The 17,088-nt window shown below is 31.3% G+C and overlaps 1 protein-coding gene across 11 annotated transcripts in view; it reads right to left on the reverse strand.

Moving 5' to 3' along the window:
- The window catches only part of NBEA (neurobeachin), a 674,158-nt gene that overhangs the window by 456,946 nt on the left and 200,124 nt on the right, over nt 1-17,088 (reverse strand). For all 11 annotated transcript variants that reach the window (XM_049101416.1, XM_049101413.1, XM_049101412.1 and 8 more), the window contains 3 exons: nt 11,669-11,849; nt 9,191-9,321; nt 5,491-5,598 (listed from right to left, as the gene is read on the reverse strand). In XM_049101416.1, the coding sequence (XP_048957373.1) occupies nt 5,491-5,598; nt 9,191-9,321; nt 11,669-11,849 (420 nt within the window). The remainder of the gene's footprint in view (nt 1-5,490; nt 5,599-9,190; nt 9,322-11,668; nt 11,850-17,088) is intronic.

The raw sequence follows: 17,088 nt of genomic DNA on the forward strand, positions 1-17,088 counted from the left end.
TAAAATGAAAAGGAGGTTCTGACATTCAAATTTTTAAAGTTATCGGGGTACAAGAAACTATTTTATTTTTTTATGGAGGCAAAATATGGCATTTAACTTTAATTAAAACTTCTCAGTATACATGTTATTTAATTAGAATCATTTAAGTATAAATACAAAGCTCTAAGAATATATCACCTAAGTTATAGGTTGAAATTTAATTTAAAAAATGAGAATGTTAAAATTTTGCTGAATATGCCACAAAATTTTATTCTTTGTCTTTTTCACCATTACTGTTCATTTCTTCCATAACAACAGAGTATGTATATTATAAAATATACAGACAGCAAAAGGCTGAAAGAATAATATCTGCATAAAAATCAATAGTTCCAAATGTTATAACCAAAAAATTAATAGAATAAAACTATAATTGAGCTACATTACAATTCTAACATATTACTAACTCAGGAGACTATATGAGTACAAATAGGGGAAACATAAACAATGAGGGAACAGAAAATGTGAACTTTATATTAGCTCAGTATGAGCTAGAAGTGTGATATTGCAGCTTAAGAAAAACTAATGCAATCTGTGACTACATAAATAGTTAAAAATGAGTAGCAGTCCCACTATTCTACACTCGAAAAATGACCTCTAAAATACTGCCAATATTGAGGCTCTGAATTTCAAAAGCTCAAGGACAATATGGGAGCTTTTCCAGTGCAACAAATTGGTAAAAAGTATGAAAACAACTGGTGAAGTTAGGATATAGAGAGAATAGTTTTCAAAAAGCATACTGCAAGGGTGCCTTGGTGGCTCAGCTGGTTGACCATCTGACTCTGAATTTTGATTCTTAATTTTGGCTCAGGTCATAGAGCCCCACATCAGGCTCTGCCCTCATAGGGAAGATGGTTTTAGATTCTCTCTCTCTCCCTTTGCCCTTCCCCCCATGCCTCCCTTCTCTAAAAAGTAAATTTTTTAAAAAAGCAGACTGTAGTAGAAAAGACAACTCTGTAATTATGTTTTGTAAAATATAAAGAGCTGCATGTAACCTTGAAAGCCTAAATAACTATATTATAGGGAAAAAACTGATAAGGAAGCAAATTTATAACCTCCAATACCACTTTCACATTAGACCATACTTGAAGGAATTAAATGTAAATGGTTTATAAAGCCCTTTTTCTAAGCTAGGTAAAAGTAACACTTCATAGGAAACTGCAAGTAATTATTGTGGCCCACAAATAACAGATAAAAAATACTATGATATGAATAAGGAAAGCAAACATGAATCAAAGTCTAGCAACTCCATTAAAGGCACCTATTTTTTACTTCATTTAAGCACAATGTAAACAAGATTTAGTATTTATATGCATTTGTCAGAAAAGAGAGCAAACGAGATATTTACTAATAATTTAATACTACCAAATGGAATTAGTACAGCTAATACAGAAAAATACTGAAATAGACCAAATCTATTCTGAAATATCATAAATTTAGTATGTCATACTCTGAGGGTGATAGCTTTTCTAGAAATATAGTTTCTTATAAAGTGTTTGTAATGCATACTCTGAATTATAATGCTGATGGAATAAATATATGGAGAAGGAAAAAATCAAATAAAGTTATTATAAAGGAAAATGAAGTGCAATCATATCAACAAAGATATTGACCAGGAATGAATTCAGACACAGCTCAAGCTGTAATATTCTGTAACACTTATATTTCCACCACTGGAAACTCAGTGCCAGGCAATTAAAAAGCATGTGTGGAATGAACCTATGTCAACTACAAAGTTGCAGAGTTGCAAACAACAGATACTGTGAAGTGTTGTTCTAGCCAGCTAAAATCTCTCGAAAGTATGGCATGAAAACAGTTGCCTTTTCTTTTCAAATCCAGATCAGCAAACCAATTGTGCTGCTTATTCCTAGTTCTGTCTTTAAAAATGAAGCACAACATACATAGAGGCTAAACAGCTGGAGAACTAAATTTGTATACAAATTAATTTGTCTTGCCTACATATTTTATTATTATGAAGACAAACTCTTATGTTTCCCCCATCTACTTAAGATATGAGTTCCTCCACTATTCAATTTTGAATCGATAATAATATAATTAATTCTGAAATCCTTTAAAAACTTTAATGCTTCAACCAGGATGTTAAAAAAACTTTTAAATTCAACTTTCAAGGATTAAAATTACTTCAGTTTATATTATTTCATATAGAAGGAACCTAATATAGAAGCATAATGAATCTGCTTTCACATTTTGGTTTACTGGGGAACACTGAAAACAATGTTCATTTTTAAAGTTTAATTTTTTTAATTTTTTAAGATTTTATTTATTTATTCATGAGAGACAGAGAGAGAGGCAGAGACATAGGCAGAAGGAGAAGCAGACTCCCCACAGGAAGCCTGATGTGGGACTCAATCCAGGGACCCTAGGATCACACCCTGAACTGAAGGCAGATGCTCAACCACTGAGCCACCCAGGCACCCTTCAATTTTTTTTATTCTTACCACATAGCAAATTTTGTCACACAATGCTTTACAGAGATTTAAACAGTTCATGTGAATTTAAATCAGCAATGTCTTCATAATAGAAAATAAACAAGATATGTATATATATTACATATTATATGCATATATGTATAATGTACATATACTTTTCCTTAAAAACTTAATTTTTTGTTTCATTTATTTGTGAAATTAAGGCAACTAAAAATAATTACTGATTCACAAAAATTTCAAAAGTCAAGTAAAATTCTTGGCATGATATCTACAATTGACTTTAAAATATATCAACTGTCAAATACTTCCAAGAGGAGTGCACCTTTTGTGATGAGCACCAGCTGATGTATGGAAGTGATGAATCACTATACTGTACACCTAAAACTAATGTTACACTGTATACAAACTGAAATTTAAATAAAAACTTAAAAAAAAACAAATAAAAGTGAAAAAAAAAAGTGTGCCTTACAATCTATGAAATATGATGATGAAAGAGAATGCGGGCAGCGGGTGACTCAGCGGTTTAGCGCGACCTTCAGCCCAGGGCATGATCCTGGAGACCCTGGATTGAGCCCCGCGTTGGGCTCTCTGCATGGAGCCTGCTTCTCCCTCTGCCTGTGTCTCTGCCTCTCTCTCTCTCTCTCTCTCTCTGCCTCTCATGGATAAACAAAACAAAAAAAAGAAAAAAAGAAAAAAGAAAAAGAGAATGCTTTGGGGAGCTCTTTAGGGTTCTGACCAATTCGTGCTACCTGGATAATCTTAATGTTTCTGAATCTCAAATTTCTCTTACCCTAAAATGGAAGTTTATGATAATATACATTAAGTGTCTGAAACCCATTATAAACTCAACAAACACAAGTTTTATTACTTTAATGATGTTTGGAAGGTACATCTGGGAACACTAAATTCCCATCCTTCAGGAACAAAGCTAGGCACCACCATTGTTGGGTTATCCAACATATTTAACGTCTAGGAGTCTTAGAAAAAATTATCCTAATCTACCATAAAAACCTAATGCAGAATTTCCTAACAATTTAAATACAATGTTACACTTAATTAACATAAACCCATTCTATCTTAAGTCTGTCTGTGCTTCTTGGAGATGAGGTATGCTCTGTGTTTTAATCATTCTTCATTTAAAAAACATTCTTTCCATACCACATTTTTTCAGGATGAATTTCAAGTCTCATTTTTAAATGATTAATCTGTTAGTAATTTTTTTTCTTCAAGTCTGGATTAGAGTCCAGATTATTATAAGACTGTTAAATCATGGTTTTTATAGTATAGTACATTTTATCTCCATATTAAAAATTATTTTATTATTTATTAATTGCAAAGAAAAATGGTTTTTTTACAGAACATCTGAAAACATAAAAAAGTATAAAAGACTGTTTACCTAGAGATAATCATTAGTAACACTTAGTATGTTTTTTGATTTTTTTGAAGGTGCACATGTACATGTGCATACACTCACATAAAAATGCAGTACTTATGTAATATAAATACTCTGTGTACTGTTGCTTTACCTTAAAATATATCATGATCACTTTTCTATGTCACTAAATTTCCCTCAAAAATATGACTTTATATGGCTGCACACTATCCCACTGAATGAATATACTGTGGTCCATTAAGCTGAAACTGTTAGATATTTGTAATGTTGCCCATTTTCTTGTAGGCATCTTTGATGAGTACATGAAGTCACATAACTTCTAGGTAAAACCACCGGGTCACAGGGCATCAATATTTGTAAGAGTTTTGACACATTATGAAAAAGAACTATCAGAAAGTTTATCCAATTTAAATGTCTACCGGTGATATATGACAGAGCATGTTTCAATACACCCTTGCAATGTTAGGGACTATTATTTAAAATTTTTTATTTATCTAATAATAAATATATCTCACCATTATTTTTCTACATTCCTTGACTACTGGTGATACTGACTTCATCATATATTTGTTACCTTATCTTTTATATTTTCTGTCCACTGTCTACTTTTTGTTTGTATGTTTATAATTTTTCTAATAATTTGTAAGAACTGATACATATTAAAGAGAGTGACAATTTTTCTGTCACATATTCTTACCATGCTTTATTATGCTGTGTCACTCAAGTATGTTTTAACCACTTTCTAAAGTACAAAGTACTTAGCCAACTAATTGTTAAATATAAATTTAAAATATAGACTTTCTTACTCTTGATCTCAGAGTTAAAGAGTTCAAGCCCCACACTGGGTGTGGAGCCTATTTAAAACAAATAAATACTTAAATTTTCTTTTGTGTTTCTTAAATCATCAATTAAAATAAGACAAACAGAATCCAAAGTGGCCGGAAAATAATAACTATGTTAAAGAGTACTGTCATTATTGGATCTGCTGTGAAACACAGATGTTTCTATGTGATTTGTGAAAAGGCTGACCTTATCTTTACTCAACTTCAGTAAGTAATCATATAACTGGGGTATTTCAAGAAACCATCTCCACAAGCTATTTTTTCCTTAAGCTTTACAATGCTACTTTTGTAACTCAAATTCTCATAAATACCTATTACTTTAAAAATGTAGATTTTCTTTCAAAAGTAATTGCTGCCCCTCAAAAAAGTAATTGCCAGTAACTCCTTACTGAATTAATTTCTTTTATTCATAGTACAAGGAACATTGATAATAAAATAGTAAATACCTAGGGATGAAGTAAGGAATACAAAAGAGAAAAGCAGGTGATTCAACACAAAGTGAATCATAATTTTTCAAGGTTATCCCTAGTCTTAGTATATACACAAACTAAATTAAAATTTCGCATCATCTAAAAAAATGATGTATCAATAAGCTTTCAAAAAAAGCAAAGGCTCAATCATTTTACAATCAGAAGTATGCTCTAACCTAAATTCCTGACATTAGGACATTTAGTTGTAATAGCAGCTTTCTTGTAACATTTAAAGTATTTTACACAAATGACAATGGAAGATTTTTTTTTTCCTGGGAAATCAAGCAGGTATAACTTACCACATCACGAAAGACGACGGCACGAAGGCGATTAATATCAACATCCTGAAGAAGTCTATCAGGATCTTTAATAGGAGAAAGGTTACCTGGAACACTTTCTAATGGAGTCTTAAAAAAGAAAGAGAATTGTTAAAAAGAAAATAGCATAATACAGAAACATATATAGAAGTATAACTTCTAGTATCTTTAGGCGTTACATAAGCCATGGTCTTTACCTCCCTATCACTGAGTAACATTTATTGACAATAGTACTCTATTATAAGACACCGCTTCTGTTCTCCTCTCTGCTCGTCACAGTGTCACTTACTTAATAAAGCTCTTGCTCTTCATCACCACAGCTACCACAAGAGACTTAGAAAAGTAGTAAGACTGAAAAGATACTTATCTTGGACTTCAGAATGTTTGAGCTCAAACTCTGCTGTGTGGGCTTTTTACTAATACTTTTACTAATACTAACATTCTCTGAGCCTCGTTTTCCCAATCTCTACTTATATCTCTTTGAGTCACTGGGCTCATTTATTATCCATCATGCTTTTATAACATATGAGATTACTATACGACATTGTATGAGATTTTATATGTATAAGTATGTTTCATGATCTACAAAAAGCTAAAACTGTAAACAAAAAAATTAGTCATAGCCTTAATATTAAAGCTGAAAGACATTAAAGATCACAACCACTGGGCAGCCCGGGTGGCTCAGCGGTTTAGCGCCGCCTTCAGCCCAGGGCCTGATCCTAGAGACCTGGGATCAAATCCCACATCAGGCTTCCTGCATGGAGCCTGCTTCTCCTTCTACCTGTGTCTCTGCCTCTCTCTCTCTTCTCTCTCATAAATAAATAATAAATAAATAAATAAATAATAAATAAATAAATAAATAAATAAATAAATTCTTTAAAAAAGATCACAACCACCAAAAGTCCTTTTAATAGCTGAAGATATAAAAACTGACAAATTTTAAGTAATGTATGACATAGCAAATTAGTGAGAGCCAAGTTTCCTGAAATTCAGTCCAGTACTTTATCACTCATACAATACGTTAAGAATTGTGTGGATTAAATCAGATCATATACATAGAGTACCAAATACAATTCCTGCAAATAGAATAATTTGTTGTTATCCAACTAATTAAAAATAAATAGACTTCCTTCTAAATCCTCTATATATTTCAATTATGACTTTTCACTTCTAAATTAAGATGTCTGATTCCTTTGCAGCACAGAATAGGGAAAGGACATACTTAGTATTTGTTTTCCATTATAATTCCACAACTTACCAGCTATATGACCTTAGGTGAGATACTTAACTTCTCTGGACCTCTGCTATATAATCTAAATAATAAGCTGATACTACTTATCACAGGATGCTTAAAGAAAATAACACATTGTTTACAGCTGAAATGAAAAGCATATAGATGAAGAAATTTATATTTTTTCTTATATATATAATTTTATATTTTATAAAGTATTTATAAATCCATAATCGAATTTGATCCTTATAAAGACCTTTTTTAATGAGTAAAGCTTATATTATTGTTTCTTTTTACAAAGTACAGAAAGTGAGGCCCAGTGAAGATGTATTACCCAGGCAAGTCTACAGAAATTAATATTATATCAAAATTATCTATGGTTTACTTACTAAAGTCACATAAAAAATTCATAAACACATGGAAAAAAACAAAGACCCTCACTAACCAGGTCCACTGATTATCTTCCTTGATATGTGTTTTCTTATCACTTTTTCCCTAATATTTCTATATCCATTGCTTATTAACCATTTTTCATTGCCAAGATTCTTGCTAGAGAGATAGTGACTAGCTCAATTAAATTACTACAAAACTCCTTCCCATTGGACTTTTCATTCTATGTTCTACAATCAGAGTAATATTTGGCTTGACAGTCTTGAGAAGCTTCCTATTTTCTAGTGAATTAAGTACAGACACCTTTAAGATCAAATTTCTCAAGAACACTTATTTATTCATTTTATGAGTGTATAATCTGAGTGGCTACCTGTTAAAGGAAGGGAATTAGTATAAATTGAAAGTTCACTGTGTCAGAAACTAAAAACTTTAATACGTTACTGCTTGTCATTTAGTTTATATAAACACCTTGTAAATTAAGATTTGTATTCATTTTAAAAGACTGGAAAACTGAGGCACAGGAGACTAAGGAGTTTGTCTTGGATTACAAAACTAGTTACGGGGTAGAGCCAGAATACAAACGCTGACCTGTTTGAATCTAAAGTTAGTGCTCTTTTGACAAAGTACTGCCAGTGTTAAATATTCATGCTCTGCAATTGCAAAGATGTACAAGATATGGACATGTCCTCAAGTATACGGTCTACTATGCTTACACAAATAACATGAGGCATTCTTTTTTTTTAATTTTTATTTATTTATGATAGTCACACAGAGAGAGAGAGAGAGAGGCAGAGACACAGGCAGAGGGAGAAGCAGGCTCCACATGTCCACCGGGAGCCCGACATGGGATTCGATCCCGGGTCTCCAGGATCGCGCCCTGGGCCAAAGGCAGGCGCCAAACCGCTGCGCCACCCAGGGATCCCAACATGAGGCATTCTTGTCGTTGTGTTCATAATTAATTTTCTAAGCAATGGAGAACACTTTGAAGACTTGTTAGCAATAAAATATGATCTAATGATTTTAGAAATATTTTCTACACAAGTTAAAAAGAGGCTGCAATACAGATATATTAAATATGTGGCTGTTCTGCTTAAAAGTTGCAGAAGTTTGAAGCCATAGAACTATTAAAATGAATTAAACTTCTATTTCATGTCTTCGCTTATTGAGCAGAAAAAAAGTTTGTCAATAGCAAATATCTGCCTTCAAGTGTGGTGGGTGATAAGAGACATAACAGGGTTTTATGAAAATATAAAATAGAGGAAACTACCCTAGACTGGGATGGCAGTTCGGGTATCTGAAAATATTTTTCCCAAAGAGGAGCACTTAAGCTAAAGCCAAGAGTTGAATGGATTTTAAGTGGATGAAAAGTAAGGATGGATGCTTCATGTAAAGGAAACCTATGATAAAGTCTGAAGGCAGGAAAAGAAAAAAAAGATTTTCTGATGAACAAAATAAAGTCTATCATGTGACTAAAAAGGCAAAAGCAAGAGGATAAGGGGATGCAAGCTGCAGCTGAAGAAGCAAGGGTTAGTCATGTAGGATCTTAGAGGTCATGTTAATAAAAGTTTGGAGGTGATGCATAGGGCAGTTAAACATATGAAAAAGAGCTAATTTAGAATGAGAATTATTGGTATATTCCCATAATACACTATTCATTCATTTCCTGGGTAATCAATATATATATATATTTCATATTATGTTGATACCTGTCATCAAAAACAACCATTTAAAAAGGGCATTATTCATATATTGAGCTCCGTGAAAATATGTTAACTAGGAAAAAATAGCAATAACAAAGAACTTAAAGGAGCTATGTGTACTGATATCCTTATAAAAATTCTATGAAGTAGATATTAGAATCTTCGCTTAATAGCAAGTCTCAGAGAAGTTAAATAATCTTAGTAACACAATAATGCAGAAGAAAAGCCAGCATCAAAGACTACAGCTGTATGATTTCCAGATCTTGGCTCTTTCATTACGCAATACCATGTCACTTTTTTCCCATACTCAAAACCAAAAATTTAAGGTACATTATATTTAACACAGAAAATGTTTAATTACCTTTGAAGCTGCTGTGGCGGTCACACTTTGGGGAGCTTCCTGAGGTTTACTGCTGCCATGGGAAGATTTGCTCCCCCTGTCTCTCTGCCTCTGCCGACATTCTAAACAGTTTCTCACAGCAACACAACAAACTATTTAAAAAACAAAAGCAAAAAATAAATAAATAAATAATAAATAAATAAATAAATAAATAAACAAACAAGTAAATAAATAAATAAAAATTAAAATTAAAAAATAAAAAATAAAAACCAAAAGCAGATTATTAATATAAATTCTTGATTGACATGTTGAAAAAGTGGTTTTTTCTTTCTTTCCCCTTTCTCCATTCATTATTCCTAAAATCAAATATTTTTAAATATTATGAAATACAGTAATGAAAAGTACATATAAAATATATGCATAGTTAAAAAATAAAAACAACATACCCATATACCACCAACCTACTGCAGGAAGAGAATTATTACTGAAATTCCCAATATATCCCTTCCTTATTCTATCCCCCTCCATTGTTTAAAATTCTGAATTTCACAGATCAATAAAATTTTTTTGAACTTAATATTCATATTTGATAAAGTTTTTTATTGACAAGACTTCTTCAGTAATAGGACTACCTGGTGACTATACTGAGCATAGCTCCCCATTTCAGGAAGTAACAGAGCACCTCAATGCAGGGAGTCTCACAACCCAATATCCACCTTTCTGTGTGGTGGGAAAGTCTACAGCCTTGTCAATAAGCATTTAATATGCACAAGCTTTTCACTTATTATTTTAAGAAGTCATGCAGTAATAAACAGTACAGGTTCTAGAATCTGATCGCCTGAATTTTACTGGCTGTGTGATCTTGGGCCAGCTGCTTAAACTATGTGTGCCTCAGCTTCCCCATAAGTAAAATGAATATAAACATAGTTTAACTCCCTTCGAGGACTGCTCTAAGGATTAATTAATACATTTATAAAGTGCTTAGAACAGTAGACAACACATATTGATACATAAATTGTTTGCTTCATTATTATTCACTCCTAAAACTTCTGGAGATGACAAAAAAACAAATCGGCTAGGAAATACTAGGATAAAAATGAAATTAACAGTACAGCTTTGAAATATATTCAGAAATAAAAGCTCAGAATAACCAAATAAATGCTGGTTTGGTTTTGTTTTAAAGATTTTATTTATGGGACGCCTCAGTGGCTCAGTGGTTGACTGTCGGCTCAGGGCATGATCCCGGAGTTCTGGGATCTTTAAGATTTTATTTATTCATAAGAGACACAGAGAGAGAGAGAGAGAGAGAGAGAGAGAGAGTGTCAGAGACATAGGCAGAGGGAGAAGCAGGCTCCCTGCAGGGAGCCCGACAAGAAACTCAATCCCAGGACCCAGGATCACGATCTGAGCCGATGCTCAACCACTGAGCCACTCAGGAGTCCAATAAATGCTGGTTTTAAGATACTGAGGTATTTAAAAAATTTCTCTGTCTCACAAAGTTCACTCTGTCAGCTATTGTTAAATGTCACTGGATATGTCCATAGTGCCCACAGTAAATTATACTACACCTATCAGTAGTCAGAAACAGCTCAGTGTGGTCAATCTTTACATTAGAATGATGATGGAATGATTCCACCTAACTTGCCCATCTTTAAAAAATACAAAGAAAAAAAGTAGGTTTCATTCCATCATTCTTAAACCAAGCTATTATTCCTACCTTGGATCAAAACAATTTATCCCCTGAAACTATACACCTGTAGATTTTTATATAATTTTTAAAATTATGGTTAAAAAGAGTACACATCAGGAACTTCCTTCCTATTTGTAATGCCTTACTTTCCTGTGTCCTACTCATACTCAGGCAAGTATAAAAACAATTGTTTTCTGGGCCCTTATAAAGTCTAAGCAGTATAAGTAAATTTCCCCTTTAAAAAAGTTAAGATGTGTAAGGATAGATGTAAAGAGATGGACTAAATTGACCAAAGCGTTTTTAGTGCTAACTTTTCTTTGCCACACTGAAGAGTAAATAAACATATAGGTATGTTTATTAGTGTTAACTGCTTACTCTGAGAAATAGTGACATTGGAATAGTCAGTTTTATCCTTTGGCATTCTGTGCATAAAAATTATGTAACTGGCCTTCCGACATATTTGTGAGTCAGGACAACTATATTCTATATTAGTTTACCAAAAAAGGAATCCTAAATAGATTGACATTAAGATCATGTCAATGAAAAATGTTATAGCGCTATTGATTTTAAAACAATTCAAAACATATTTTACTTCATTTCAAATTTATAACCCATTAAAGATGATCAACTTCTTGAAATCTCTAAAGTGAAGATACCATAATTTTTTAATTTAGTAGTTCTCAAGAATTACAAGGTTATCTCTATACAACATAATTATTAACTTGTATCATCAATACATACTACAGAGCATCAAAAGACTGATCTGTAGGTTATTATTTAACATGTACCATTATTCTTAACAGACTTACCTAGCCTTAGGCACTGTCTCATTAAACCTCCAGAAGACATGTTTTTTTCAGCTTCAATCTCACTAAAATTTAGAGAGCTGGCAAATACAAGTACATCAACCATAGCCATCAATCGGCTGAGGAAAGTTACTGCTGTCTCAGCTGACATGCCTTGTGTCACTTCAATATTTTCCAATTCCGTCTTTAAGAAAATAGAAGAGTTAAGCCTTGTTTAAAATGTGGAAATATAATACATATACATACATACTACAGGTAAATAGTAGTTCAGCATACTTAGTATATTTTCTAAACAAAATAAATCATAAATTAGAAACTAACTCTACATATCAAAGAGCTGGTTGTCAAATTTAATTAGTTTACCTATGAATTATCCTTGAAAAAAGAAAAAATCCATTTTAAAATGAAGGTTAAAAATAAATGTCATCACTTGTAAAAACATATTTCGAACTTAAGATCATATCACAAAGATACTTAGGAATAATTACACATCTATATTATGCTACTTTTGTCTTATTTTATTAACAAAGATATAAAATTGTTACTTTCCTAAAATCTTCACTCTTCTTTACTAAGAGAGATGCTTTACTTTTTCTTTAGTATAAATGCATGACGAGTAATAGTAAAGATACATGGCACTTCCAATTGGCATCAAAATGAGATGACTATCAGATGAGAACACACGATAATTTCTTACCCATTTCAGAATAAACTAAGCTACTAGGAATCTCATATATAAAATAAAAATCTAGGGTAAAAATAATCAAGAAGACCATTAATTCCTCTGCAGACATTAACTTGTGATCTATAAGACACTAGCAATGAGAAGTGTGATCCTGGAGACCCAGGATCGAGTCCCACGTCGGGCTCCTGCATGGACCCTGCTTCTCCCTCTGCCTATGTCTCCGCTCTCTGTCTCTCTCTCTCTCTCTGTCTCTCGCTCTCTCTGTCTATAATGAGTAAAAAAAATACTACTGCTTACATTTTCTGAAAATGGGCACACTAGCCATATTGATTAACCTTACTTCTTCACCAAATGATAAATTCAACTACAAGGTAAGCATATATTACAGGTATCTACTCCTAATTAGTGTTCCATTTTGATATTGTTGATGTACATCATTTAACCTAAATATATTCCTACTCACATTAAAATGGAAATGTCAGCAGGAAGCACTAATTGAAGAAAAAAAACCCCACCTTTTAAACACTTTTTGAGCACAAGATGGGTAATAAAAATGATAGGTGACTACTGCAAGCACCATATAACTAAACTCGATTCTAAATGGAGTATAAAATGTAACAACTTTTCTTCCTTCCATTTAACAGCAAAATTGTGTTAAAACCATTCTCTCTAAAATGAGCTTGAAAACAGAACTTTGTTTTCGATTGTTGATTTACATTATGCCAACTTAGTCTGTGGCCTAAAGAAATAATTAATTCATCTCTTGGATTTCTTAAATGCAAGTTCCTAGCACTTTACTGATATATAACATTACTTCATAGCATGAATTAAAAATGTGATCACAGCACAATAGTATATTAAAAAGAAAAAATTTTTACAGAAGACCTCTTTTAAATCTCAGTGTAAGCATCTCATAATGGAATGGAAAATCTGGCCATTGTTTAGATCTATCAAATATTCTAAATTAATTTTCAAAAATATTAGAATTTTAAAATATCTATAGATACATTCTCAAAGAAATTCACCATTATGAATTATTCAAATTATAAGATGTATTTATTACTAGTCATTTTATTAGTTAATGGTCTTATTTTCATGCCTTTTATGGTCTACCAGGCCTAACCTCCAAAATATGCTTTCATTTTTAAATGGCTAAATTACATACAGAAATTATAAACAGATTATTAATCATCCATGTAACTTGCCAAACTGTTATTTTTGACTAAACAAAATAAAACTTTGAAATAATAAAGCATTCTTAACACAAAGAACCAAAAAGGGAGCTCTTAATTAATTCCATATAAAAGTAATTTATAATTTTGATGAAATGTTATATAAACATTGTAACATAAGTTTAACAATAAAGATCACTCACATATGATTATTATTAAATCTTAAAATAACATATATCCCATCCAATTTCCTTTCATTAGAACCAATTAACATTTGATTGAACATATGACTGAAATATGTTTTCATTTTATAATAGTTTAGCCTAAAGGTTATTGTGAATAATATGATTTCATCAATGCATTGAGAAAAAAATCCTTTTAATGAGTATTTTAAATATACCAAAGATATGTGTAACGTTAAAGATGGTATGGGAACTCAAAACATAACCAAGTCAAAAATTTCATAAAAAGTAAAAATAAAGCTTAAAACTGAAGACCTGAAAATTACTGAGGTAATACTAACCTTAGAACCCTGGACATGCATTAGACAAAACAGACAACAGATCAAAAAGTACAAGAAAAGGAAATTATTAAAATTAAATGAAAATACAATGTAAAATTGAAAGATAAAATAATATATTTTAAAATTATATTTTATTGTTTTATTAAAGTTCTTAGAAAAAATATTCCTTTTATAAATTACATATGATTAACATTAAATATTTAAACTAATGTTTATTTTTTTCATTAGAGTAACTCTGCCAATAATATATATTATACAAAGTTCATATACTAGAAATTATGCATATTCTATTTTATAAAATAAATATATTTTCCTGGCAGATGCCTAAGGAAGCATTTTAATAAATAAGCTAATATGATGTCTCTGTAAAAGTCTTAACTCAGTATTGGTTTAGGCAGAGATGACTTAAGGAAATACACTATTTATACCAACCTTCTAGAATTTTTATTAAGGAATGTTATAACTTGTTTTCTAAAACACATGGAGCCCTTCCTATAGATCAATATCCCCAGGTGTCAAAGAATGAAATTCTGTAGTGATTATAACTTAAGAATCACTTTCCCTTTTGCTAGAAAAAAACTTATTGATACACTAATGAGGCCTGCATGTCAACTAAGTTAATTACATAGATAAATTACATAGATATTACACTAAATTTCAGAGTCTTAACTAAGAATTATATTCAATATATTCAAAATTTTGGCTAGAACTAAGTATCACAATAAAAGTCATCAACTGTTCCTATTCTCTGATTTTTTACCACAAATACATGTGAGCATAAATTTCAAAAAAACACCATTTTCATGGTACACTGTATAGGAAAACACATAAAAGACTGCTGAGAATACTAGATATTGATCAGTATTATGAGATAAACAAAAGAAAAATTAGTAATTTTTCCAAATCTATTAGCTAAACATTCTGATAATGGCAAGGAAATATAAACTAAATTTAAGGCCTTATCATTTTTTGACAGATAATATTTGCTCTCCTTTCATGACTATGAAACTATGAGGAAAGCCAGAAATATTAGTCACTATAATTTTCCTTGACAGAGAAAATGAAACTATACATGACACAGAATTAAATTCTAAACATTCAGTGTTCTGGATGGTTGACCAAAATGATCAACTTAAAATCACAAAGTGATTATGCAACTTGTAGTTGATCTATGTTCTTTGCTTCTCTTCATTTTTTCTACAACTTCTTTTCATTCATGACCAACTTGTACAATGTATAGAGAATGAAAGAGAAGGTTCAACTGACTAGTCACAGAAACACTAACTCTAAAAATCCAACATCAACAATAAAAGTAATGCCTCTTTCCCAAAACAAAGACTGGTCAAACTATGTACTAAGAAGTTTAAAATTTTCCCTGGGCCCTGAAGTTAAAACTGCTGGTCTAATTTATAGACTTGAAACTATCTTTATAATTTATATTCTATGCTCATAGGACTTTATAAATAATCAGGGCAAAACTAAAATCCCCCAAAGTCCTGCTTCTTTAATTAAGTTCAAGGTGTTTACTAATATTGTATACGTATACTTCTTTTTCCTTAAAGTTTCCACTGAACTATCACTTACAAGATTAATCTAAACGTTCAACTTTTCATATTTAGTGGGAATTAGTACATTCATGTAAGATCCCAAGGCAGAAAATAGACCACCAATCCCAAAGCGATAGCAGACAAAAAGAGTTTTAAGTCTTTTGCCACCAAAAAATCTCCCATTATAAATAAATTTGTCTCAAATACCTTATTTTAGAATTCTGAATATGACAGGATTATTTTATAAATAAGGAAAATTACCCTATCATAATACAGTTCTGAAAAAAAAAACTGTTTCAAAAGGAACTAAATGAAGGAAACATTAAGAGCCTTTTCCATCTAATGAACTTTTACAGACATTATTTATCCTAATTTTCAGAAACTCCTTGTTAGATTAGCATAATTAACACCTTTTCATAAATGAAGAAAATGAGGGTAATATCCTAACAAGTAAGTGATAGAACCCAGATTAAAACACAGATTTATCTTAAGCCAAAATCCATATACTTTATATTGAATCTTAATTTCAAAAAGATTGTGTCTGAATCTCACTGACGGTGGGAAACAAGTTTGTTTTTAATGAAAAGGAGTAAGTTTCCATACTTACTTATCTGAAATTCACATTTAAACTGACAAATAGGAAAGACATATTCCTGAGTTGAACCTATTGTCATGATATTTTTCAATGGAGAACTACAAAGAAAACCAAGCATTACCCTGGTCTTTGGAAAGGATACCTTTCCTCAAACGAACTGTTTTAGCCTATGTGGGAAAAAATGTGTGCATTTAACTGGGGGTCCATTTCTGTGTTTTCATTGTTGTTCCATTGAACTATGTCTCTCTAAGATACAAAACAGTCTTGATTACTGTGCTTAATATATAACGATTCTTTCGAAATTGTTTTAACTATTCCATGTGAATTTAAAAAAAATAGTGTTTATAACTACAAAAAAGTTTTGATGGGATTTTATGAGGAACTGTGATACATCTAAATATCAATTTGGGGACAAGTGTTACCTTTACTACGTTGAGACTCCAACCCATAAACATGGTACAGTCTCCATTTATTTAGACCATCTTTGATTGCTTCTACCAGTCTTTTGTAGTTTTCAGAATAAAAACATCATATACTTATTGTTATATTTACAACTAAGTATTTCAAATCAAGTGATTACATATGGCATTGTATTTTTAATTTCTGTGTCCACAGGTTCATTGCTAGTAAAAATAAACATTCTTAATGTCGTTTTTCACCTTGGTAAAATTAAAAAAAAAAAACAAAAACTTAGCATTCTACTTACCCTCTCAAAATTAAATACAATTTCAACATTAGACATGTCAAATGTTGAAAAAAAATTAGTATGGCTGAATATGAAAAGTTATATATCTTCTAAGAGAACATAATAACCACAAAGTTCAATGAAATTGTTCTAAAAATTAAACTCTAATCAATATTCAGTAAGTCAATTCAAGTTCTCTAATAGGAAATAATGAGT

This window comes from Canis lupus, chromosome 25 (assembly GCF_003254725.2).
Source record: "Canis lupus dingo isolate Sandy chromosome 25, ASM325472v2, whole genome shotgun sequence".
Taxonomy (NCBI): Eukaryota; Metazoa; Chordata; class Mammalia; order Carnivora; family Canidae; genus Canis; species Canis lupus.